The sequence below is a fragment of the Petromyzon marinus genome, chromosome 16, assembly GCF_048934315.1.
Source record: "Petromyzon marinus isolate PM22_M1 ecotype Great Lakes invasive population chromosome 16, UKy_Petmar_22M1.pri1.0, whole genome shotgun sequence".
Lineage (NCBI taxonomy): Eukaryota > Metazoa > Chordata > Hyperoartia > Petromyzontiformes > Petromyzontidae > Petromyzon > Petromyzon marinus.
The window spans coordinates 11421213-11448960 of NC_133682.1; the positions used below are offsets into that span (position 1 = coordinate 11421213).

The following is a 27748-nucleotide window of genomic DNA, read 5'->3' on the forward strand; positions in this document are numbered from 1 at the left end:
AGGGTGGTGCCAGAGCACGCATCTGCGCATGCGCGAAAACGGTAACTCGGTGGGCGGGGAATCCTCATTCGCGTTCAAAATTCAACAAAAAAACGTTGTGTGTGATGTCCTGTTCTCCCCCCACCCACCCCAGTCCGTGGATACTACTACTGTAGTGCGGGCGGGGGGATGGTGGGCTGGGGGAGTAGCGGCCCAACCCCAGCCAACCAAGGCACCAACTCGGCCGGCTGGGCAATCTAGGCGAGGCTGGGGGCTCTGCACGGGACTAGGCCTCACCACGGCACTCTGTGAAGTTAGTATTATAGAGTGGATATATACTATTATAGAGTCGGTATATACGACTAGAGAGTATGTAAACACTACTGTAGAGTAGGTAGATACTACTGTAGAGAAGGTGGATACTACTGTAGAGTTTGTAGTTACTGCTACTGTAGAGCGGGGGGGGGGGGGGGTGTCTAGCAGCCCAGCCGCAGCCTGCCAAGGTGCCACCTTGGCCGGCTGGGCAATCTAGGCGAGGCCGGGGGCTCTGCACGGGACTAGGCCTCACCATGGCACTTAAGTTAGTAGTTAACTGCTATAGACTCGGTAGATACTATTACAGAGTCGGTATATACAACTATAGAGTCGGCAGATACTACTGTAGTGATAGTAGCTACTACTACAGTCATTATATACTACTGTAGTGATAGTAGCTACTACTGTAATGAGAACAGATACTGCTACAGTCAGTATCTACTGCTGTAGTGATAGCAGATACTGCTACAGTCAGTATGTACTACTGTAGTGATAGCAGATACTGGATACAGTCAGTATATATTACTGTAGTGATATCAGATACTGCTACAGTCAGTATGTACTACTGTGATGATAGAAGATACTGCTACATTCATTATGTACTACTGTGATGATAGCAGATACTGCTACAGTCAGTATGTACTGCTGTGGCGATAGCAGACACAGTATGTACTGCTGTAGCGATAGCAGATACTGCTACAGTCAGTATCTACTGCTGTAGTGATAGCAGATACTGCTACAGTCAGTATGTACTACTGTAGTGATAGCAGATACTGATACAGTCAGTATATATTACTGTAGTGATAGATACTGCTACAGTCAGTATGTACTACTGCAGTGATATCAGATACTGCTACAGTCAGTATGTACTACTGTGATGATAGAAGATACTGCTACATTCAGTATGTACTACTGTTGTGATAGCAGATACTGCTACAGTCAGTATGTACTGCAGTGGCGATAGCAGATACAGTATGTACTGCTGTAGCGATAGCAGATACTGCTACAGTCAGTATGTACTACTGTAGTGATAGCAGATAATGATACAGTCAGTATATATTACTGTAGTGATAGCAAATACTGCTACAGTCAGTATGTACTACTGCAGTGATAGCAGATACTGCTACAGTCAGTATGTGCTACTGTAGTGATATCAGATGCTACTACATTCAGTATGTACTACTGTGGTCATAGCAGATACTGCTACAGTCAGTATGTACTGCTGTGGCGATAGCAGATACAGTATGTACTGCTGGAGCGATAGCAGATACTGCTACAGTCAGTATCTACTGCTGTAGTGATAGCAGATACTGCTGCAGTCAATATCTACTGCTGTAGTGATAGTAGCTACTACTGCAGTCAGTATATACTATGGTAGTGATAGTAGCTAATACTACAGTCAGTATATACTATTGTAGTGATAGTAGATACTACTACAGTCAGTATATACTACTGTAGTGATAGTAGCTAATACTACAGTCAGTATATACTATAGTGATAGTAGATACTGCTCCAGTCAGTATATACGAATAGTGATAGTAGATACTACTACAGTCAGTATATACTACTGTAGTGATAGTAGATTCTACTACAGTCAGTATATACTACTGTCGTGATAGTAGATACAACTACAGTCAGTGGATACTACTATAGAGTCAGCAGATACTACTATAGAGTTAGTAGCTACTACTATACAGGCGGTAGATACTACTGTAGGGTCAAATACTACTACTGTCTGTTGTTACTACTATAGTCAGTAGATACAACTTTACAGTCAGTAGCTACTACGTGGCTCAGTAGATACTACTGTACAGTCAATAGATACAACTACAGAGTCAGCAGATACTGCTATAGAGTCAGTAGATACTACTATAGAGTCAGAAGATACTACTCTAGAGTCAGTAGATACTGCTATATGCTGCTGACTCGTTTGTTTAGTTAACACGCATGCACATAGCGATATAAAGCCACACCTACCAAGCGGACTCAGAGTGTTCATAGACGTTTATTAAACGTATTGCCTCTAACTTATTGTGTGTGCGCCTGTGTGTATGTCATACACTACACTACTATAGAGTCTGTAGATACTGCTATAGAGTCAATATATACTACTGTAGAGTCAGTATATTCAGATACTACTGTAGAGTCACTAGATACTAGTCACTCTATTGTATGTAGGGTGTGTATGTACAGTGAGGGAAAAAAATATTTGATCCCCTGCTGATTTTGTACGTTTACCCACTGACAAAGAAATGATCAGTCTATAATTTTAATGGTAGGTTTATTTGAACAGTGAGAGACAGAATAACAACAAAAAAATCCAGAAAAAACGCATGTCAAAAATGTTATAAATTGATTTGCATTTTAATGAGGCAAATAAGTATTTGACCCCCTCTCAATCAGAAAGATTTCAGGCTCCCAGGTGTCTTTTATACAGGTAACGAGCTGAGATTAGCAGCACACTCTTAAAGGGAGTGCTCCTAATCTCAGCTTGTTACCTGTATAAAAGACACCTGGGAGCCAGAAATCTTTCTGATTGAGAGGGGGTCAAATACTTATTTCTCTCATTAAAATGCAAATCAATTTATAACATTTTTTACATGCGTTTTTCTGGATTTTTTTGTTGTTATTTCGTCTCTCACTGTTCAAATAAACCTACCATTAAAATTATAGCCTGATCATTTCTTTGTCAGTGGGCAAACGTACAAAATCAGCAGGGGATCAAATACTTTTTTCCCTCACTGTATATATGCCTACGTGGGGGTAAAAATATTTTTTGCGGGGGGGGTCGACAATTTTTAGAAACCTTTTAGATCAACTACTTACCCCCCACTTTATATAATTTCTTGGACTTCTGCAAGCCACTTTTAATTTTGTTGACGGACAAATGGACAGACAAATGGCCCGCTGGGCTTTCACAATAGTATGTAGATGTTATATTTTTAAGAGAAGGTTTGAAATATATTTTGCCCCTGGGCAACGCCGGGTACTTCCCGCTAGTAATCTAATAGATTGTTGGCACATTCTGGGGGGGGAGGTGCAGATGCGGGATGGAAAATACTTTGGATGTTCTCACGTTAGCTGTAAGGTAAACATTGTACGTCGTCCATTTAGTCATGCTATTCATCACGGCGTACAACTTCATTGGGGGAAGTCAAGCACGTCATCTTGATGAATACACGCCAATAGGCAGTTTGATGGCAAACACACCAGGAAAGAACATACAATTCAAAGGGAACTATCTGTGTGCATTTCCTGGGAAGAAAATAATTACATTGTCAATGCTTATCAAAAGACCTGCTTTTATCTTACTGCTCCGTTGTTGATACTCAAAGGATATGGCTGCGCATATACCACACCGTTGCAAATAGATTCTACTGTTTCAATGCGGACAATCATGGACACGTGTTTATTATGTAAGCAACTGCCGCGTGGATGAACCAAATGCAATCATTCTAATAACTGTCTGTACTGCACAAGTCGGGTGAGGGTGAGGGACTACCCGGGTGAGGGCCCACCCCACGGGGATTTGGCATTAATTTTATTCTTAAAGTAAAGTCCATTTTATGAACAGCACTTGCATCACTAATTTTTGACCCAAATTCAAAGTCTCACTGATGCAACTGTACGTGTTAAAAAGATGGCAATGCAGAAAATGTGGTAGGAATTCCACATTTCCAGCGCAGGCATTCAAACATCCAAAGCGCAACTACTGTTGGCTTCCATCATACTGTGCTGTGAATCATGGGAGTCTCGGATATGCATTGTGTTTTGATTGATTGTTCTTATTATAATCTCTGTCACTGTATATGCTTTCACGGGTGTGCTGCGTCGCTCTCCAATGTGTTTTCAAGTTTTCCCACGTGTTGTTTGGCATGGTGTCCGATGCTTAGCTGCATGTACTGGCAGCTTCTTCAGGAAATGAAATGCTTCGGAGCGGAAGAAGCTCCGAGCATGTGGATTGAAATGTCAGACATCCCCGCCCGAACAACGCGTGGTGCAGTCCGAAAACACATCGGACATCTGTGACCTCTGTGACTCAATAAAATCTGATATTGCATCAGGGAGTGATCCCAGAAGATGATACCAAATAACTACCTCTCGTATCAATTAAATACCAACTAAAACTAAACAATTTTTTTATTTTACCAGGTCAGGCCCACTGAGCTACATAGCTCTTTTTCAGAGGTGATCTGGCCTCAAATTAACTATCAACGAAGTGGCTCATCATGTGGACGATTATAGCACCCAAATACTCTAAATGCATCATGTTGATTCTAAATATGGAGGGAAAAACCCGGAGAACCCAGAGAAAATTCCACGCGACTCCGAGAACACGCAAACTCCAAATATACAGGCGTCAGATTCGGGATCGAGCCCACGACTTCCTGTATACAGGGCGAGGTAGTTAACATCTCGCCACTGTGGCACCTCTAAGATGTGATAGCATTCCTGCATGTTCTCTAAGGAGTGGTCACTGCATGTAATTTTCCAATGTATTTACAAATTGTATGTGTTGTAGCCGTGCTACTCAGAAGTAAGTCAAAAATAATTTGTATCATGGGGTTAATTGTTCATGTTGTCATTAGTGTCTGGACTATAACCACCAATTCAATACACTCGAGCGCCTGCTTTAATAATGGGTGGCTGAATCCCAGATGCAGATGCAGGATCTCCATGATAACAGCTCAGTGGTGTGACCCCTGAAATATCTTGCCTCCTCAGGAATTCACGAAAATGTGGAGATTATACCACTGGCTCATGGCCACAAATGGATATGAGCTCTGCCTGGAACTTGTTTTAAGCTTCGAGACACGTTGGCTTCTGAAATGAAGGATTTGACGGATTGCCGCTGCTTTTTTTGTTTTCGCTCCCCTTTGACATGCACTGGCGTTGCTGAAGTCCTCTCTAACACCTCTGTTGTTTGTGCGGTGTGCAGGAGTGAACCTCATAGCGTTCGTCACCATAGTCTTTTGCTACATCAGCATGTTCTGCAGTGTGCGGCGCACGGGCCTCCAAACAGCCGAGCTGTGCAACCGCATCAGCAAGGAGATCGGCATCGCCAAGCGCTTCTTCTTCATCGTCTTCACTGACGCGCTCTGCTGGCTGCCCATCTTCCTGCTCAAGCTGCTGTCGCTGCTGCATGCCGAGATCCCCGGTGTGTAACGCCCCGATACCGAAATGAGGCTCGCAACGGAGAGGGCTAACGTTGACTTTGAGCATACGTCACAGTGAAGTCTTGGTGGTGGTCACTTACTTTACTCGACTTTTTCGAATTTTGCCCGACGGCGTGGGCCGTCTTTTCAGTGTGCGACGTGAGGGGCGTTGCATCGGCTGTGGGGGCGGTGGAGGTGGAAGGGGGTGGAGGGGTGTAGTGGGGGTGGAGGGATGATGAAAGAAACCGGGCTGTCGCGATGAAAACCAGCAGCCCTATGTTAAATTTTTATTGAGTCTATCAAAATAAAATAACTTAAGAGAATGACTTAAACTAGCCACTTAGTGGCATTTTTGTTAAAACTTTTAAGCGGTTATTTGAAAAGTTTTTTTTTTAATTTTAAATAAAACCTTTTTTTTCTTACAACAAAGCAGCCGCCATCTCACCGTGTCCCTTGACCTTCCTTTGTGCCGTTGTTTTTTTCCCCACATTGCGGCCATACATTTCCTAGACCTGACTGCGTCAAAATCGTAGCCTTAATTATAAGAATAGCCATCTTCTGCGCATCTTCTGGCTGAATGGTGCTACGGTTGCCATTTGAATCACAGTTGGGAAGACAATGAGTTAAAATGCCAGTCAAGGTTCCACTCAGCTCATCATCATCATTCCTCTAGGAATTGTACATTGAGTACCACTTTCTACATTCTCAATATCTTTTGTTTTGTGAACCCCACCATCAAGCATGTGGAATTTCAACCGCAGGCTCGGGGCTGCTAATGGAGAACAAGCATTGCCTCACACTCATTTGGGGAGAGACGTTGACTTTTACAAACACAACCCAATGCAGTCCCTTTTCATGTTTTCTTCTGTTTGACATTGAATTTTAAAAAACGAAAACGTCGGAAACTCATGTGCAGCATTAAACCCATTCTGCTTGTTCCATTTGAGCGATGAGGGTGGCGATCATCTCCACTGTTGGCTCTGGTCCAGCGCAGGCACCTCCTTGAAAGTAACTCAGTGAGGCTTTCCCGAATAAATACACTGCACAATCTTACCTTATCTTATATTTATATAGCGCATTATATCCAAGGCGCTTTACAAGAGTTATAAATGTATAGTGTATGACGACCTGAGGCACACACACATTGTAGGAGCAACGCGTTTATTAAACAAAGCACTGAACACCGGATTCTGTTGTTAAGTGTGGCTAACTTGTCCTAGGCTGCCCTCTATGTGCGTGTGTGTTAGCTAGCGAATGGGTCTGTAGCACTTGCTAACTGACCACGCTTCCCGGCTAAACTACACGTTCCCGACAAGCGGCGTCCATGCCAAGTTTCCATTCTTGCTTGATCCCCGGAACGAGCCACGAATCCCCTCGGCGCTCCCCCTTAATCCCTTGGCCGCACCTCCACTCCGCCTTCGGCCACGCCCCTTACTGTATCAAGGCCGGGGCTCCCCGCTTCCGGTCACGTGCCCCTAACTCCACCAATCAAGGCACCCGGTGCTCGGCGCGCCTCCAGCACTGTGGCTGGAAGGAGTAGAGGAGAAAAATTTCCGACAACCCAAAAAAAAACTCCTCAACTCGTCTCACCGCCAATTTCTCAACAAAGCGGGAGCCCAAATGTAACGTGAATGGTAAGTGTAACAATAACCCCGAACGACGTGCCCCAACAACACAACACAAGAGCCGTGAGATAAAAGAAGAAAGGACGGCAATCTCAAGGGGTGATTCGCCCTCCCGACAGCCAGCCCTGTGCCACCACCGCACGTATGCCTTCCCCCCTCCACGAGCACAGGACGGGGCCGAGTCCGCCTCCCCCACCCCAGCTCACGAGCGAGACCACCAGCCAATGGTGTGCATAAATAGCAGCGTACCGGCGAGAGTTAATGGTGGAAGCGGTCAGTTTTCAAGCACGTCCTCGTCGCCGGGCCCCCAGCCAGGTTAGGGGAGACCTCCGCGGATGGTTCCGGCGTGTGACAAGGCTGGCCCGAGGCCCGCGGCCCCTCTCCAGGTGGCGAAGGAGAAGGCCGCCCGACCGAAGAGGAAGGACCCAACAATGGTTGTCCGCCCCTGACTTGCGCTCCCTAGACCTCAGTAGCTGGGACCCTGAGGGGGAAGAGGCAGAGCATCTCTGAGGCATCATTCCCGTGGATGCGCGCCTTGGCTCGTTGGGCACACTGGACACATAGCCCCCAGGGATTTGAGATGAATGAGCGTTGTCCAGCAGACAAAATGATGAGGCGCAACGTATGTACAAACCAGCGCCTTCGACCGAATTGTATGCGGATGCTCTGCGGACCTTTTTACCTTGACGATCTCCATGGGCCCCCATCATGGTATGTAGAGCTTAGGGGACGTCCCTACGGGAACCTTGGGGCAATGAAGCATCACCCTTTCCCCGACTGCCCATTTGGTCCCAGTCTCCCAGGCACCTACCTGCCGCTCGTTGGCAGCTTGCTTCAAAGCCGAGTTTCCCGCGGGAGGCATCCTTATCCTCCAACAGGCGCTGGAGGGTAACCCGTACAAGGTCGGGCAGTTTATTTTGAGCCAGATCTGGATTTAGCTGTGTGTCAATGAGCAGATCTTGCTTCCTCCCATACATAAGAAAAAATGGTGAGTAGCCGGTGGACGCATGGGAGGCCAATCTATATGCGGCCAGGACCCCTAGGACATGCAAGTCCCAGAAGTTGGAGAGACCGAGCGTGTGGTCACATGTGTCAGCTGCGTCCGTGTGAGCGACATCGGCCGCAGCAATGACCTCACGGGGCGGAGCGGAATCAGCGGGCCTGCACCGTCCCGCACCCGATGTGCACGCGCACTTGTCACCGTTTGGCAGACATGACAACGCGTCAGCATTCAAGTGGCGGACGGCCTTTCTATATGAGACCTCGAATGCATAGTCCTGAATGACCTTGAGCCAATGGGACAGCTGGCCGGACGGTTTCTCAACACGCAGCGTGTATTGCAAGGCCGCGTGGTCTGATCGCACCTGGAATTTCCGCCCATAGAGGTACGGCCGGCACTGCTGAACAAAAAAAACAATCGGCAGCAACTCACAGCGTGTAACGCAATAACGTTGCTCCGCTGGAGAAAGCACCCTACTGCCGTATGCGACCACACGCTCTACTCCATCCACCACTTGTGACAAAACGACGCCAATACTAGTATTGCTAGCGTCAGTATCGAGGACGAAGGGCAAATAAAAATCAGGGTACCGAAGGGGAGGCGCGTTGACCAGGCTGTCGTGCAGCGTGGCAAACGCAGCCTTCTCCTCTGCCCCCCACCGAAATTTCTAGTCCTAGGCTGTGAGGACATGGAGCGGCTTTGCAATCGTGGCGAACCTGGGGACGAAGCGTCGATAATAAGAGGCGAACCCGACAAAACTACGTACCTCACCCACCTACTTGGGGGTTGGCCACGTGCGCACGCACGCAGTTTTGTCAGGGTCCGTCGAAATCTCGGATTCGTCGATGATATGGCCTAGGTATTTGACCGATCTCTGCAGGAGGTAGCACTTATGCAGATTAAACTTCAATTTAGCAGCTCACATTTTGAGGAAAACAGCCCGCAACCTCTGCAGGTGCTCCTCGAGCGTGTGTCCAAACACGATGACATCGTCGGGATAAATTAAACACGCATCCCATTGTAGGCCCGCTTGCATTAGCTCCATCAACCGTTGAAATTTGGCCGGGGCTGAGTGTAATCCCATCGGGAGCTGGTTGAACTCGAAAATACCCTGGGGCTTGCGAAATGCAGTCTTTGGCCTCGAGCTGTGATCTAAGAGCAATTGACAAAATCCCGACAGCAAATCAAGCGTGGAGAAAAACCGCGCCCCTGACAACGTTTCCAACGAGTTGTCCTTCCGCGGAAGTGGGTACGCATCTGCCACGGAGACTTTATTGAGTCTGCGGAAGTCCACGCAGAACCTCAAACTACCGTCCTGTTTCTTTACAAGAACGATGGGCACACCCTATGGACTGTTGGAGGGAGCGATAATGTCTGCGGCCAGCATTTCATCCACCGCGTGGCGCACATGGGCCTTCTCCGCAGGACTCAGGCGATACAGGTTTTGATGAAAAGGGCCCAAATCTCCCGTGTCAATGTGGTGGCACCATAAAGGTGTGCAGCCAATGTCGAATTTAGATTTACTAAATACATCGGAAAGTTCCGATAAGAGCGCACGCAGCTCGAGCCTCTGTGCATCAGATAGGTCCTTGCTCTCGGAACAGAGCGTGTTTAACCATGCCTCGGCAACGTCCTCACCCTGCCCCGCAGCCACTGCAATACCTTTATTCCCACCGTTTTTATGAACGCCACCTGCGGCCGATGCGTGAGCTAAGACAGTGCCCTCTTCAATCACTGACGCGTCTGGACCGACATTCAGGACCTGAATAAAAGGTTGTCTATCGCTTGCAACCAAAGTCTGCGCATAAACCAAATTTTGTGCGTGAACCGCCCTGGTGGAGGGAACCATCAACAACACGTGCGGAGCCGTTTTGCGATCTAGGTGCTTTTTAAACTGCAAGGGGATCAGCATCTGCGCCCCGGGGGGAATTTTAACCCTTTGGTTAGCCATGCCAGAGACCGACACTTTCGCTGTGTGAAACAAAGTTGGTAATGACAAGAAAGCCATGCGGCAGCCCGACGGCAACTCAATGGAGCCCTGATCCACCAGGATTTTGAGCGGCATGCTACCTAGGAAATTGGTCCTTAACAGACAGGGTACGGCTAAAGATTTGGAAATTAGTACCAGACCTGACAACTGAATGTCGCCAATGCCAATTGTGGCTGAAATCTGACCGACAATTCCTAGAGACTGGCCGTTCGCGGTGAAACAGGGAATCGCGACGGATAAAATGGCGCACAACTTTGGCGGCAAGCTTTCGAAAACTATGTCTGAGATGATGGTCGCCGATGCACACGTGTCAAAAAGGACGCGTACGTCAACGACCTCGACCGTCCCTATGACCGCGGACGAACCCGCCGCCACAATACAGCGGCCCAGGGCCGTCAATTGCACGGGGCATTTGGGCCACCCCTCACCCACCAACCCTTGATCGGGACGCGATCCACCCTGACGTAATCCCGCGACCCGTGATTCCGGATCCGAAAGGCGAGGTACATAACGCGACGCCCCCTACCACAAGTCCACAACCCTTGACCCTGAACCCGATGAGTGAGGTGAGTGAGGGGGGCTGCATGTGTAGTGTACTGCGACCCACCTTAGGGCCTGGTGAAGAGAAGGAGTGACGATCGGCGGCCAGTGTTGATGAAGAGGATCCTCCTTGTCGGACGCGGCACCCCACGGAGACGTGCCCAAGCAGGCCGCACTTGAAATAGATGATGGACCCATCTCTCTGTCGACTCGAAACCCCCACCTGTAGATGCAGTCCACCGGTGGTTGCTCCCTCCTCTACCGGAGGTGCACCCACAATCACCCCGCCCCATCGCCGGATACGGAGGTGAGCCTCCAGACAGCAGGTGACCTTGAGCGAGGTGATGTCGTCGTCTTCCGTGGCCGGTATAATGACCCACGACGGCAGCTCTTCCAGGACCAGGGAGTCTCTCTCCACTTGGTCCATCCTGGGGAAGGCCGCCTTGGTGGACGCCAGAAGAGCGGCGCGATAAGCGAGGGGCGTCTCTGCTTCCCCCCTTTACTGCATGGAGAACTTGTGGCGCTTGGCGGAGGCTGGAGCAAAAATCGCCCCCCATTTGCACCAGGGCTTGCGGTAGCATCGTCTTCTGTTCGTCGAGAATGGCGTTGAAGGCCGCCAATACATCGTCGTCAAGCGCCATAGGTAGCGCTCGCAGCACCTCCTCTTCCGTCCATTCCGCGAGGCTGCAGGCGGCAACAAAGCGGCATTGGAATGCCACCCAGTCGCCGCCCACTGACGTGAATTCCCGGACGAAAGGAAGGCGCTTCTTTAGTCCACGGGCGGGAGCCAGCGGCGTCGGCGGGAAGACGGTGTTGGCAGGAGCGCCTTCCCGCGGTTTAAAAATTTTTGCGGGCTCCAGTGCGCCGCACGCTCCTGCGGTTTCCTGCCCGCAGGAAACAGCTCCTACCGAAGTCCGTGGGCACGGCGTCCTGCAGTCGTCCCCCGCTTGCAGGGCGACAGTGCCCATTTCCCACAAGTGGGAAACAGGCACAGAGGGCCGCGGCTGCGGCGTCAGCATCTCGTCGTTGTCGTCCTCCTCCTCCAGCAGGGCAGCTGCGAGAGCAGCGATGGTGGAGATGAGGTCGTTCGTTGAGATGCTCCTTTCTGCCGTGACGTTCCTGAGGCATACACACTGTTGTAGGAGGCAACGCATTTATTAAACAAAGCACTGAACACCGGATTCTGTTGTTAAGTGTAGCTAACTTGTCCTAGGCTTCTCATTATGTGCATGTGTGTTAGCTAACGAACGTGTCTGTAGCACTTGCTAACCGACCACGCTTCCCGGCTAAACTACATGCTCACGACGAGCGGCGTTCAAGCCAAGCTCCCCTTCTTGCTTGATCCTCGAAACGAGCCTCGAATGCCCTCGGTGCTCCCCCTTTATCCCTTGGCCACGCCCCTTGCTGTATCAAGGCCGGGGCTCCCCGCTTCCGGTCACGTGCCCTTAACTCCACCAATTGAGGCACCCAGCGCTCGGCGCCCCTCCAGCACTGTGGCTGGCGCGACACCCAGAGACCTCTCACTGTGTATCTACAAATGGTACAGTCAGGTAGCTAAAAGTGATATCGTGGCATAAGAGAGGAGGAGGGGAAAGAGGGGAGGGCGATAGGTCTGGGTAGGGGGAGGGAGGTTAGTGGGAATGGGAATTATGGGGGTACCTAGGGATGGAGGGAAGGATGGGGCCAGGGAGAAGTTTGTTATGACTGCTAATAATATCTTGTCAACAACCATGTGTAACTTTGACAAACGTAAAAAGCTCAATCCTAACCTCGTTTTTTTCCCAATCCGCCGCTCCATCACGAACGCCGTCATGCTTTTCCTCTCACTCTCTCCCCTCCCTCTCCCACGCACATAGGCAGCATCACGTCGTGGGTCGTCATCTTCATCCTGCCCATCAACAGTGCGCTCAACCCCATCCTCTACACACTCACCACGCGCTACTTCCGTGAGAAGGTGCGCCACCTGCTGCGCGAGCGCTGGCGCCGCCGCTCCGAGCTCAGCGAGGCAGCTGCCTCCGCCGCCGCCAACGGCGCCGTCGCCGGCACGGCTGCCTCCGCCGGCGGCGCCCAATCCGTGCCTCCGTCTGCCTCCCAGGGCCACGCCAAGGTCGGCTTCACCAGCTCGCTCATATGGCTCGAGACGTTCGACGGCAAGACCTCCGGCGCCACCGTCGCGTCAACGACAATCGTGACGACTAACGGGGGTGCCGCCGGGCAGGCGATGGCCGGAGCGGCGACGGCCGGGGTGGCGGCGGCGACGGCGATGACAACGACGGGCGCCAGCGGCGCGACCCCGCGGTCGTCCTCGTCCTCCTCCTCCTCGTCCTCCACGTCCACGGTGGCGCTGTGCCGGTTCAGCTTCCTCAAACGCTTCTCCAACATCGATCAGATCATCTTACCGCCGCCACCGCCGAGGGGAACTTGATGGAAGGTCCGCGCAGCGCAGAGGACTGGGAAAAAGCCCGCAATGGATTTAATTGAGGTTGTAGATATTTCAAAGGCAGATGTGGGAGGGGTTGCGCTCTCGAGAGTGGACATCAGAGGTCGGGTAGTGCCTGTGCAGCAGCTGTGGAGTCTCACAGAGGGCAGTGGCAGTTGAGGTGTGGGGCATTGGTGGCTTTGGCAGCGATGTTTTTCATAATCATGACAAATAGGTTATTATGTTTTAGTCTTTTACATCTCTTATACCAATAATTCAAAGTGGTCTCAGTCTTTATGTTTTTCTGTTGTTTTATTTTATAATTCAACTAGGTCTCTTGTTTGGAAATGCAGCTTTATGAAAAGCTAAACCGTTTTGCCTTCAGTTTGCACCGCGATTATTTTGAGTCATGTGACTTTGAGCATTGCCCTTTCACTAGATTCCACTGTCGTCTAAGCTAGTGAACCGTTAATGCCGATCACTGGCTGAAGTTAGTCTGAATAATATTGTTTGCAGTCATAGAACGCGATTATTTATATACGTGCAGTGTGCATGCAATGGTAACATTTGGATATTTTTTTAGTATTGTTGATAATGTGCAAGACGACAATGAAAAAAGAAACAGCAACGTGGATGTCACAAAATTAAACTTCATTAACCTCAGTCTCTAGTGTTGCTGCAAATTTAGCCAAATCATCTGTGTAAATATGGGCGTTTATAGCATAAACAAATTATATGATTTAAACCGTTTATACTTGTGTAATTGCGTATTTCTAAGTCAGGGACTATAAATAAGCTGATTGAAATAAAATCTTAAAATAAAATACATGTTTTCTATGTATATAATATAAAGTATAGTAACCTTTACATGTGTACAAACGTAGACGTGATCAGAATGTTTGCCTAATAAACTTGATACACTGGTGTATGTCAAAATAATAACAATAATATTACATCTTTATGAAGTCCACAGTAATAACCATGATACATTTCAGGTTATTGTTACTTTATTCGTTGCTTCAAATACATTTTCACGGATGGTACATTAATCACATTTACAGAAAACCTATAAATTAATGTGCATTACGTTTACATTGGAATATATTATCTTAAAATTCTAAGAGAATTCTGGATATCGATGCCCTGGTGGCTCTGGTAGAGAAGGCAGCAGAGTCCATCCCGGATATTCGACTCTCAGGCGGAGTGAGCGGGCAGAATTGCCGAGTAGCTGTGACGTGGCAGCAATGGATTTATCTTCTTTGGTTCTTTCGGTAAAGTCACGTAGAATGAGAATAAAATAATAAATTGATAAAATAAAATAACACAATAATATTCTCACGACGTTTCGGCCACAACACAAGCGGCCTTCAGGTGAAGGGACGAGACTGTCTGGTAGGACAGCACTCCAGCGCTCCAGCACTCCAGCGCTGTCCTACCAGACAGTCTCGTCCCTTCACCTGATGAAGGCCGCTTGTGTTGTCGCCGAAACGTCGTGAGAATATTATTGTGTTATTTTATTTTATCAATTTATTATTTTATTCTCATTCTACGTGACTTTACCGAAAGAACCAAAGAAGATGAATCCTTGCAGTCACGAAAGCTTTAAATCGAAAAGCAATGGATTTATTTGTGCCATCTCCAACCCCATTATTGAAACCACCACTTTGGCACGGGTGGTCACTGTGGTCACAGAAATGTTAAATTAATAGTTAATCCGTAAATCGTTCACGATGGGCTGAACAACACACATTTAACTAATCGGCTTCTGTAACGTCCTTTCAAAAATGTTTTGTGCTTAAAGTACAAGTCTCCATTTTCAGGAGAGGACAGTGAAATTGCATTTTAAAAATAACATTAAAAAAAATTAGCCACCGTTAAAAAGTAATGTAATTAAAAATGATACATGATGTTTTAGGCGGTGCCCCACTCCCGCATTTATTCCATGACTTTACCTTCTCCTGCACCTCGCCAATTTTACAAAAAATTACCGTGCCAAAATCGTTACGTTCATTGTTTTGTACTTATCGCCTTCCAATTTTCAATAAATCGTCCTAAACGTGTCACCTGAGGGCGGGAAAAGCGGGGCTTTGTTGCCTTCTCAAATTGGAGCCATTAGCCGCCACCCTTTTATACCGGAACTCCAGTGATAAGGAAATTCCCGCAGGACATTTTACCACAGGATTAAATCCTCTTAATGACCAAATGAATTATTAAACCGATTGTGTGGGTATCCCATAGGAATTGTAAAATATTTTACATATATTTAACTTGTTTCGCATCAACTTGAGAATATAATCATTTTTTTGGCGCACTTTGAGAGTAATAGTTGAAGAAAAGTAATAATTACATGACGGGCATACGTAGAAGTTCATTAGGAAAAGTGTTGTATGACATTATTTATATGTAGGACTTACTGGGTAAGCTCTAGAGCTGTACTCATGAACCTTTCTGGCTGCGTAGATCACTGTCAAAATATTTCCATTAACCACCAAGCACCAATATTTGACAAAGGAAACTGCAGTGAGGGAAAAAAGTATTTGATCCCCTGCTGATTTTGTACGTTTGCCCACTGACAAAGAAATGATCAGTCTATAATTTTAATGGTAGGTTTATTTGAACAGTGAGAGAGAATAACAGCAAAAAAATCCAGAAAAACGCATGTCAAAAATGTTATAAATTGATTGGCATTTTAATGAGGGAAATAAGTATTTGACCCCTCTGCAAAACATGACTTAGTACTTGATTGCAAAACCCTTGTTGGCAATCACAGAGGTCAGACGTTTCTTGTAGTTGGCCACCAGGTTTGCACACATCTCAGGAGGGATTTTGTCCCACTCCTTTTTGCAGATCTTCTCCAAGTCATTAAGGTTTCGAAGCTGACGTTTGGCAACTCGAACCTTCAGCTCCCTCCACAGATTTTCTACGGGATTAAGGTCTGGAGACTGGCTAGGCCACTCCAGGACTTTAATGTGCTTCTTCTTGAGCCACTCCTTTGGTTGCCTTGGCCGTGTGTTTTGGGTCATTGTCATGCTGGAATACCCATCCACGACCCATTTTCTATGCCCTGGCTGAGGGAAGGAGGTTCTCACCCAAGATTTGACGGTACATGGCCCCGTCCATCATCCCTTTGATGCGGTGAAGTTGTCCTGTACCCTTAGCAGAAAAACACCCCCAAAGCATAATGTTTCCACCTCCATGTTTGACGGTGGGGATGGTGTTCTTGGGGTCATAGGCAGCATTCCTCCTCCTCCAAACACGGCGAGTTGAGTTGATGCCAAAGAGCTCCATTTTGGTCTCATCTGACCACAGCACTTTCACCCAGTTGTCCTCTGAATCATTCAGATGTTCATTGGCAAACTTCAGACGGGCATGTATATGTGTTTCTTGAGCAGGGGGACCTTGCGGGCGCTGCAGGATTTCAGTCCTTCACGGCGTAGTGTGTTACCAATTGTTTTCTTGGTGATTATGGTCCCAGCTGCCTTGAGATCATTGACAAGATCCTCCCGTGTAGTTCTGGGCTGATTCCTCACCGTTCTCATGATCATTGCAACGCCACGAGGTGAGATCTTGCATGGAGTCCCAGGCCGAGGGAGATTGACAGTTCTTTTGTGTTTCTTCCATTTGCGAATAATCGCACCAACTGTTGTCACCTTCTCACCAAGCTGCTTGGCAATGGTCTTGTAGCCCATTCCATCCTTGTGTAGATCTACAATCTTGTTCCTGATATCCTTGGAGAGCTCGTTGGTCTTGGCCATGGTGGAGAGTTTGGAATCTGATTGATTGCTTCTGTGGACAGGTGCCTTTTATACAGGTAACAAGCTGGGATTACGAGCACTCCCTTTAAGAGTGTGCTCCTAATCTCAGCTTGTTACCTATATAAAAGACACCTCGGAGCCAGAAATTTTTGCAATTGAGAGGGGGTCAAATACCTATTTCCCTCATTAAAATGCAAATCAATTTATAAAATTTTTGACATGCGTTTTTCTGGATTTTTTTGTTGTTATCCTGTCTCTCACTGTTCAAATAAACCTACCATTAAAATTATAGACTGATCATTTCTTTGTCAATGGGCAAACGTACAAAATCAGCAGGGGATCAAATACTTTTTTTCCCTCACTGTATGCTTAAAGCCATGTATGTGTTGTGCAATGGGCAGGTAAAAAAAAAAAACGGTGTTTCGTGAAAAGTAATCGAAATATTTGTAACAGTTCCCGGGGGGCCGCTTTCCATGGCCTTGCGTGGTGCCGTTGGCCCACAGGTTCAGAATCCTTGCTCTAGAGTTTAAAATCGCCAGGGAATCCTTACTCTGAACTGGATCATGACACAAGGTCGCGCTGTTGTGAGACAGCGATTACTACGATTGTGCAGGAATGTTACACACAATTGTACAACTGTGAAGGAATATGAACATAAATATGGGAAGAGTGTCTAAAAAATACGAAGTACAAATTTTTTATACAGTATACGGTAATTCAAAGTGGAACTTTAAAGTTCAGTCGATACATTTTTTAAGGAAAATTCCACAATTGTTTAACATAATTAGAAGATTCAGATCAGCCGAGCAACTGGTGCTCACACCAATACAAACACAGACAGACGATGCACTATTATATATAGAGAGAAAAACTGGCTCAATTCGTAATGAATTCACACTGATGTGCATTGTGAAGTATGGTAGCAAACTCCATGACCAACACCACGTGAGGGGGGTTCTTTATCCAGTGGTGGATTGACAAAGGACTCTAAATTATTGCCTTAAATGTTCCCCATGCCCAAATGAGCATTGAGCTGTGCTCATGTCCACTAGCAGTCCTGTGCCCATGGGAGAAAGTTCCAGTCAATTGGCATAGTCTCACGAGGTGGTGACTGACCCAGGAGGAATGACAGTCTGAGACCAGACCTTGACCAGAATATGTTTTTAATTTATGTTTCGCAAGACAACATGTACCCGGTACGAGGCATAAACCGCAGCAAGAGGGGGCGGAGGAGGGACAGAAAACTCCTGCGGACCAAAAGCCCTCAAACTCGGCACTCCTGCATACAAAGATGGGGGAGAAATTAAGCTCACTGCCCCCACACACGTGGGGGACTATGAACAGGAGTATCAGGGGTTTTTGTTTTATAAAGGGGAGCGGGCAAACGATGGAAGAGGGGGACAATGGTAGGAGGAAGCCCGCACGCGCCAAAATGAACTTGTTATCAGCAAATGTCCTGCGGGGCAGTGACCAACTCCCGTTTGCCCTGGCCAGAATTTAAACCCCCGTGAACTAACAATCGTGAACCCTGCAGTTCCGCCAAGTGACCAACATCTCGAGCACTCGTGTTAGCGACGTGTTAATGCAGTGCAAAACAGCGGGGAAGAATTTACTAATTTTAATTCCAGTCAGGGGTCGATTCAGGCCGCTTATTGCTTGTCAATAAAATTAGTACCACTTGTGGAAAGTCAACAGCAGTTGTGCTGCTGTTGACTTTCCACAAGTGAATGCGGAAATGTCTACAATTGGCGCAGGGCCACGAAGAAAAAAATAACACTGCATATTTTAGCGTGGAGATTGAATTCGCCAGGGAGGTCAAAGTTTTAATGTTGTTTTCATAATACTGTAACTGACCCTTGTTTGCAAGGTTTCATTGGATCGATGCGATGTGGTTCAGAGTCCGACTTCCGTGCATGTATACGCTACGGAAGCAGCTGTAGAGAGAAGCAGTTTGCGGGGTGGAGCGTCGGCACAGTCGTGAACTTACTGCACTTTGAACCCAGGAAAATGAATTCGATTCCCAGCCATGGCTATCATTAGTAGCGAGTGATATCTGTACCAATCCTGCGTCACCCCCCCCTCCCCTTTCACCAACATACACTGATCAGTGTGGTGTGAAGTGGAATCAAACAACTCCTGTGACGAACATGGCATGGGGAAGCCTTTATAGTCTATCCGGTAGCAGATGGACAAAAGGATTGTACAGGGTGTTTTAAATGGATGGACCCAATTTGAAAGCAGTATATTTCACGATGGCAACATGTTACAATTACACAAAAAGTTACGAACGGTTTAATGAGTTATCAAGTTTTAATAACCATTTTATAAATGCTCTATGTGCCCTCCACCTGCTGTACGGACAACATCGAGACGATAGTTGAATTCGTCCCAAACGCCTCTGAAAATGTCTTCTTCCGCTGAATTCACCGCTGCCATGATTCAATGTTTGAGGTCATCCAGGTTAGTCGCTAATGGTGGCACAAAAACACGGTCTTTGACGTATCTCCACACGAAAAAGTCGCAGGGTGTGGTGATGTCTGGGGATCTTGGGGGCCAAGAGTGTAGCGCCAAGTCTTGGGGTCCCGTGCGACCTATCCAACGTTGAGGCAGTGTTGTCTTGCGAATGACTGAGGCTAGGGGCTGTTTGTGCGCTGGGAGAGGCATCTAGTGGTAATCATTTGAAACTCTATGCCCCACCCTTTCAAGTGGTAAGAGTTTCATTCATGGGCGGTTACAGAGATATAGCGATTTCAAATCGCGTAAATATTTCTAAAACACCCTGCTGCCATCGTAATTGTCAAGTAATCTGCGATTGGAAATACAGATTCTACTCAGACTTGATCTTTCTACTCAGACTTGACCTACTCAGACTTGACCTTCCTACTCAGACTTGACCTACTCAGACTTCTACTCAGTATTGATTCTACTCAGACTTGACCTTCAAAGTCAAAAGGCTGAAGCAGTCACCTGGTCACGCATTTGGTTTTACAGTACTTGAGTTATTTTTTATACTTTTGCTTTGCGAATAGCTTCTGCAAAATGTGTTGGATTGTATTCGCATTACTTTGCTTACGTGACGCTCATATTATTTAATCTCGGTAAGGTATTAGTAGTCGGAACACAAAAAGGAAACAACTGTCCACTGTACTCCTTTCCCAGAAACCTCTACGAAAGCGCTTGATTGGATGTCAGAACGTAACATCACAGTGTAAAATGATGCTATACCCTCCAGACGACACTATCAGTGGAAAACAATCGACCTTGTTGCATGCCCAGACAATTCCCGAATTATCGTCATCCTGGTTATTTTGCATACGGATTAATAATCTGGCCAAATGGGAAAGTCAGGACCTTAAATTTCTTTCAGTGATCGATTCAGCTCATCATAACGCTTGATCGATATTTGTCTCCCTTTCTGGAAGTCATGGCCCTCTACTTATGAGGATGTGAAATTTATTCGACTGGCCTCAGAGCTGTCATTGTAGATTAGTGCCAACCGACACTCATTTGAGCACTGAGACACTTGGCTTGAGCTGATGACTATGCAAAATTACCCCAGAATTCACAATTCCTCTTGTTAAAGTAAAATAATCTTGTTAAAATAAAATGAGAATTGCCACTTTGTGTTTATATGTATAACTTCTTTCAGAAGGGACGGTGTTTTAAAGAAAGTCTTATTATGTCTTGAAAAATGTCTAGGTTCATGTACACGCATGAGCATGAGACATCGATGCCCTCCATTGGTGGCCCTGTGTCAGCTTTAAACTTCCACTTGATGTTGGGGGTCAGTCGACAATTAAGACAATCCACAAACATATGCTGAAATTCATATAAAATATACGTGTTTGCCAAAATATATTGATAGAAAATAGTATGTGCTTGCCAAAATATTAATACTTCTTTGTGAATATTACAACAAAATAAAAGGAAAATGTTTGCGTGCTTTTTAGGAATGCGTATACGTTACCAACCATCATTGCACTGTTTTAATCTTAAACCCTTTGTAATGTCATAATGAAGAACAGTATATATTACCTTTGTGCAAATGTGTATCGGTCAATTTGGAAAACAACACAAAATAAATCGAAGTAATCGTGGTATAAATCGTTAAACTATACAAAAAGTGGAATGTTATACATATGCCTTCACATATAATACTAAATATAAAAATGTATTTTATTACAATAAAGTAAGTGTATAATCATCTCTGCCATGATACATTCAACAATTTTAAATGCTGTTTGAAATTTGAACATTATTTCTAAAATAAAATTATTTCATTCAACACGACGTTTGTAATATTATTTCCAAAGGTTGTTGCCTTTGAGGCTCGTGGTTTCCACAGAATTTAAAGGATTATGAATGAAACTAACCCAAGAATTTGTCAAACATCCCTCATTAAAAAAATATTTTGTCCTCAATGGATGAAAATGTATAATTTTTGGTCTGAAAATAAGTGTAATTTCACAAAAAACAATGTTATTTCAAAAGTTAGAATTTTATTGTTAAAGTTTAGACGATCAGAAAGGTCGTGTGTTTGAGGTAAAGTGTGGGTACACTTACCTCTTCCAAGATGTCTGGCCAGTGTGGAAGAGTAGGCCAAATACCCTCTAGTGCAGCGGTGGCCAACAGGCGTTTCCCGAGCCCCATGCGGCTTTTAATCCACCACATGCGGCTCAATCGAAGGGGCATAAAGTAGAACACGCTATCACAGTAGCAAAGAATAATGACTGTATACTCTTTGGTTCTTTCGGTAAAGTCGCGTAGGTAGAAAAATAATAGATCACGACGTTTTAATCGCAACACAAGCAACCGTCATCAGGTGGGACAACCAAAGCAAGAAAAAACTGCTGAAGTAGGCGAGAGATCTGCCGTGGCACGAGGTTATATAGGCCTCGGCAGTAGGGGGGGGAGAGAGGAGGTGGGAAGAGAGAGGGGGCGTGGTAGAAAGTGGACCCCGCAGCAGCACCTGGGTCACTGGAATAAAGATCGGAGAGAGATGCACAAAGAGAGAGAGAAAGACAGAGAGTCAGAAATAACAGCTGACATAGGCAGGTAGGATGGAAACATCACAGTCATTTAAGACTTACCTGGTTAATAACGTCCTTCCAATGATTGCTCAGTTTGTACCCATCTTCTCGGTTGATGTTGTGTCTGTGTTTATATATCTGGATGGCTTCATGAACAAATCTCTGATAATAGCCGATGGGTTTGCAGAATACCTTCGTCTTGGAAAAGTCAATTTCGTGTGAGCCCACTGCGTTAAAACAATGATCAGCAACGGCAGAGGTATTGGTCCTACCGTGTTTCATATCTGCTTTGTGTTCGCGAAATAATGAATGTGTCCCGTGCAGTGCCGAAAACTGTCAATATATAAATACATAAAAATACACTTGGCTCTTTGCAGAACTCATGGGCACTTTTTGGTTCTTGATCTGTTATCTTTTCCTCGATGAGTATGGAGGAGGTCGGGGGTTCTATCCCGACCCTGACGCCTGCTGTATGTTTGGAGTTTGCGTGCCTCTTTCCCCGTGGTCGCGTGGATTTTTTCCCCCCGATTTCTCCCTCCACATTTATAAACATACATTTATACTCTTTAGATTAATTTGCTGCTATGTCCAAATGATAAGCCACTTTGGTGAACTATCATTTGTGGCCAGGTCGCTTTTTAAAATAAGTTAATACCTCGGTGGACTTGGTCTGGTAGGATGGAGATGCCTTTATTGTATTTGTATGTGTTTGGGTGATTTTATTTTATTATGTTTTATTTGTATTAATTTATTTCCATTCTACGTGACTTTACCGAAAGAACCAAGAAGATTTGGGTGATTTGTTTACCTTTCTTGTACTTTGCATTTCTATCGTGTTTTTGTATCGTTTGTTGTTGCAACGTCCTTACCCGTCCCTACTGAACATCTGTGAAAAGGAGCTTTTGAACTCATCGAATTCCTCCAGTATAAATATTCTGTACTCTCTGGTGCTTTCGGTAAAGTCACGTAGATAGAAAAAAATAATCAAAGAATACGACGTTTCGGTCGCAACACAAGCGTCCGTCATCAGGTGAGAAATAATTAGCTGCTGTTCTGGCTTTATATAGACACGGGGGGGGGGGGGGGGGTGTAGAGTCGTGGCTCCAGGAGTTCACAGGGGGGGGGGGAAGAGGGCGGAGGGTTTGTGGCGTGCAGGGACGGGTGGGGGCTGGAGAAATTAGCATGTCAATGAGCTTGAATTATTAAACGAAAATAGCACAGGTGGCTTATCACGTCCTTCCAATGATTGCTCAATCTGAATCAATTTTCTTGATTAAAATTTTGTCTGTGTTTGTGTATCTAGATGGCTTCATGAACAAATCACTGATTGTAGCCCGAGGTCTCGGAGAAAACAATGTCATGTGTGCCCACAGCATTGAAACAATGATCCACCACTGCCGAGGTGTTGGTTTTACCGTGTTTCAAATCCGCTTTGTGTTCGCGAATCCAGTCTGAGACACGTCGCTTCGTTTCACCAATGTAACTGCTGCCGCAGACACAACTCAGCTTATCGACACCAGGACATTGTATGTCCGAAATCGCATCCTTCCCCGATGGGATCAAATCACAGATTATGTGTACTGTATTGAACCGAACTTGGATATTGTGTTTGTTCAAGCTTTTGGAAATCCTTTTGGTGACCCCTGCTATGTATGACAAGGTGATGGTTTTGATTGGGTCCTCAGATGGTTCTCTGCCCTAGTTTTAACTGCTGTTATTTTCACTCACCCACCTGTGCTGTTTTCGTTTACGAATTCAAGCTCATTGACATGCTAATTTCTCCAGCCCCCACCCATCCCTGCACACCACAAACCCTGTTATCCCATAGTGAAGAGCGGAAATGTAGCTGTTGTCTCCCTGTGCTGTGAAACCAGTGACTTGAATTCCCAATTTATGGTGATCCCCGACAATAGTGGTGAGTGATATCTGAAGTAACCTGACCAACTCCCATAACTAACAGCATCAGGAGACCTACATCCAGCAACGGATCGACCAAAGACATCGTTATTGTTGTCAGCACGTTTTCATTATTCTGTTTATTTTAACTGGTAAATAACCCGTTGCTCTGGGATGGAAATGAAGAGACAGCTCGAATTGTAATTCTCTGCTCACAATCCTCCTGTACTTGGAGCACTAAAAGTAATCAGTTTTTTTGTACAGTACCAATAGACAATTAAACTAAAATTATCCTCGCAAGGCAAACGGCACAGACACAAAGCAAGGTCAACTCAATTTAAAGGCCGCAGGAAACAAAAACGGTTTTCAAATGGGACTTATGTAGTGGAAGGGACTTAAGTTTGACTAATGTAGGGTATTCCACACCCGTGGCAGCTGTAGACGGGAAGACAGAACGCTCGCCCTCACTGTCTTGCATTTAACTTTAGGCCGAATTCACCAGAACGCTGAACAACGATGAGGAAAGGAATCAGAGGAGTCAGAGAAGACGGCACCAATGTACCCAAATGTACCCAGCACGGATGGCTACGTACGGTGGAAAGAACTTCAACATAAATACATACATTTGTTAAGATGAAGAGGAGAAAATTATGGATGTCACGGCTATTCACAGCACTGGCTTCCCACATATGCATGTTGAACTTCTTACGCACGGTACATAGCCAACCGTGCTATAGGGCGCGATCTGCAATAGCATTTTCACACAGTTGCAACGCATCTCTGTTGCTTGCAGTCAGCCAAGGCTGGATTACGGACCGGGCCAGTCCCGGGGCCAGTGCCCCGCGCCCTCAGACTGCCAGGGGGCCTCCAAGCCTCAGGCTGCGCATTGTACATGGCCCAAGAATTCCGAAGGAAGTTGAACGCCAGGACCCTCAGTGTGCACAGTGCAAGCTGACCACTAGGCCCCTGGCTGCTTATAGAGTGAGTTAACCACTAGGGTCCCCCAGACCCCTCAGTGCTTAAAATGTGAGGGCCCCCCAGACCCCTTGGTGTCTAAAACGTGAGCTGACCACTACTGACCCCCAGACCCCTCGCCGCTTACAATGTGAGGGCCCCCAGATCCCTTGGTGTTTAAAACTTAAGCTGACCACTAGGGCCCCTAGGCTCCTCAGCTTTTACAGTCTGAGGGCCCCCAGGCCCTTTGGCGTTTAAAGAGTGAGCTGACCACTAGGGCCCCCTAGGCCCCTGGGGCTTAAAGCGTGATCTGACCACTAGGGCCCCTGGGCCCCTCGGCACCTACAGTGTGAGAGGCCCTGGGCCCCTCCACGCTTAAAGCATGAGCTGACCACGAGGGCCCCCGGGCCCCGCAGCGCTTACAATGTGAGTCCCCTCGGTGCTTAAAGCATGAGGTGACCACTAGGACCCCTGGGTGCTTACAGTGTGAGTTGACCACTAGGGCCCCCAGGCCCCTCGGTGCATACATTGAGCATAACACCTGGGCCCCTTGGTACATACAGTGCATGCTTAAAACGAGAGCCTCTCGGAGAGTACAGTGTTTCTGTACAACTGAGCCACTGGTTGGCACGCTACAATATGCTGTGATACAATACAATATTCACCAACAAGTCAGTTCATTCTGCAGTTAAGGACCGTTTGAAAGGCGTCATATTATGGCAAGCCGTTCGTTACTTGACTTACCGAGACTAGCTATCCCTTTATTTTAGCTAGCTGCATCATTTTCCCTAGCTAGGTGCCCGTATGATTCAGCTTGTTAACAGAAATTAGTTAGCTAACTGCCATTTTTGCCAGCTAGCTTTCCTTACAACCAAATTAGCTGCATTAAAAAAGTCAGCTAGTTAGACCGAGGGCTCGTCGTTTGTTGAGAGCTTAGTTAGCCGTTGACAAGTCAATTATTAAAAATACACCGCGGTTTTGTGAAACATTACAAAATATGCCAAAAGATATATTTTTTCATACACTAACGCATATATGAGACCCAATCTAGACTTAAAGATTAAGGAAAACCCCATAAAAAAATTTCCATAGACCGTCTGTTTTTAAATCTACGGAAGTAGATAATGCTAACGTTGACATGCAAATTGTCAAGAGCTCTTACGTGGTCTTTTTTCCCCTCCCCATCGATGGGGTGTGGCCTATAGGGTGTGGCCCCTCCCCATCGATGGGGTGTGGCCTATGTGCATAGTGTCCACCAAGTAATTTCACTGACTTATCAGAAACCTTTCTAGGTTGTTCAGCCCAGGAAAAAAAAGTTATCTTTTGAATTTCAAGCAAAATAATTCTCTCTGTCAGGCAGGTATATAAGACATTTCTTTGTAAGAAAAGACACAGACAGATGCCTGTTTCCTTGCTTGGTACGCCACAACAAAATATTCAGACTATTTTCATCTTTTTCTAAAACAACAGCCTTTTTAAAGGCTATTTCAACAATCCCTCCTAATGGCTTTCTTCTTACAGCCTTTTTAAAGGGTTATGGGTATTTTATTTTATGTACTTTTCTATTTTTTTTCTTTTATCTACTCAAAGCTGCCTTTAGGTACAAGTAGGCTATAAAATACTACCACTCGATTTTATTTTCCAACAACAGTATATGAAGGGTGTTGTCATTTTTAATATATTAATTCAATTATTATTTGATAAGGATTGATATAAATAGCATACTCGTTCTGAAATATGGACCACAAACGTTGGAATAGTGGTGCTTCCCAAACAGAAAGACAAAAAAGGAGGCAAGAGAGGCAGTTTTGCTTCAAAGTGTTCCACTAATTGCCAACTTCTTTCAAAAACCCTCTGATAATAATGATGACAGCAGCACTATTGTCAGCTGTGAGGAAGGAACTAACCCTAGTTCAGTTTCCAGTAATGTTGTCACTCCCCCAGAGCCATTCTTTGAAGGCGAACTCTCAACAGCTAATGGTATACAAGAACCATCATTTCCACCTCAGGAGCAGTTGGGCAGTTCACAAGAATCAAATCAGCAACCAAGCCATTCCTGGTGCTGTGAGGTCACTGACCCTGCATTATGGCAAAGCATTTCCAGCGACATTGTTAAGTCAGTGCTTATTGAAAGAGGAGCAGCCCACTTCCAAAACCGGAGTGAAAAATGCCCAGCTTCAGTCCGAGATAGAGCGCTTGGTGAAAAGACGAGAAGTTTCAACAATGAACTTCTGAACTGAAAATTACCAAATGGGTAGGTTTCTAGACGGTGGCTACTGTACTCACCCTCAACAGGTTGTGTGTACTGTTTTGCAAGCACTGAAAGAATAGGGGAACACGAAAAGAGTGCATAACACAGATCATGCATGCTTGCCTTGCACCAGCGGACAAAGGGGCATTGCTAATGAAGCAGATTTCATGCAGCAACTTGATGGGGGAACGTAAATACTGGAGGGACATTTTGAAAAGAGTTGTAGCAGTGATCAAGTTCTTGGTTGAAAGAGGACTTGCGTTTAGGGGAGATGATGAATGGTTTGGGTCAACCCATAACGGCAATTTCCTTGGCATCCTAGAATTGCTATCACAATTTGACCCATTCTTCACTGAACATATTAAAAAAAGTTTGGCGGAGAAGGAAGAGGCACAGTGTCCTATTTGGCATCGACAATGTGTGAATAACTCATTGAGCTAATGGGTCAGAAAACTCGCCAAACAATAGCAGATGAATTTCGATTTAAAGCTTTCGTGACTGCAGGGATTCATCTTCTTGGTTCTTTCGGTAAATTCACGATGTCGTGAGAATTTTTATTTTATTATGTTTTATTTTTATTATTTTATTTCAATGCTACGTGACTTTACCGAAAGAACCAAGAAGATGAATAGCAGATGAGATTCGGGATGTCAAATATTTTTCAATAATTGTTGACTCCACCTCAGACCTGTCACATGTGGACCAATTGACGTTCATATTCCGGTTTGTTAACAGCAGCGGGAAGGTGGTGGAGCGATTCCTGGGCTTTGAGCCAATTACGAGCCACACTGATAAAAGTTTAGCAGACTGTGTGACTTTGATGGTGGAGTGCCTTGGG

At 46.0% G+C, this 27748-nt stretch overlaps 1 protein-coding gene across 2 annotated transcripts in view; it reads left to right on the plus strand.

Annotated features, from left to right (window-relative positions):
• The window catches only part of RXFP1 (relaxin family peptide receptor 1), a 288445-nt gene extending 267381 nt beyond the window's left edge, over positions 1-21064 (plus strand). For both annotated transcript variants that reach the window (XM_032955172.2, XM_032955171.2), the window contains exons 18-19: positions 5234-5452; positions 12462-21064. In XM_032955172.2, the coding sequence (XP_032811063.1) occupies positions 5234-5452; positions 12462-13030 (788 nt within the window). In that variant the 3' untranslated portion in view covers positions 13031-21064. The remainder of the gene's footprint in view (positions 1-5233; positions 5453-12461) is intronic.
• Positions 21065-27748: the final 6684 nt, after the last annotated feature.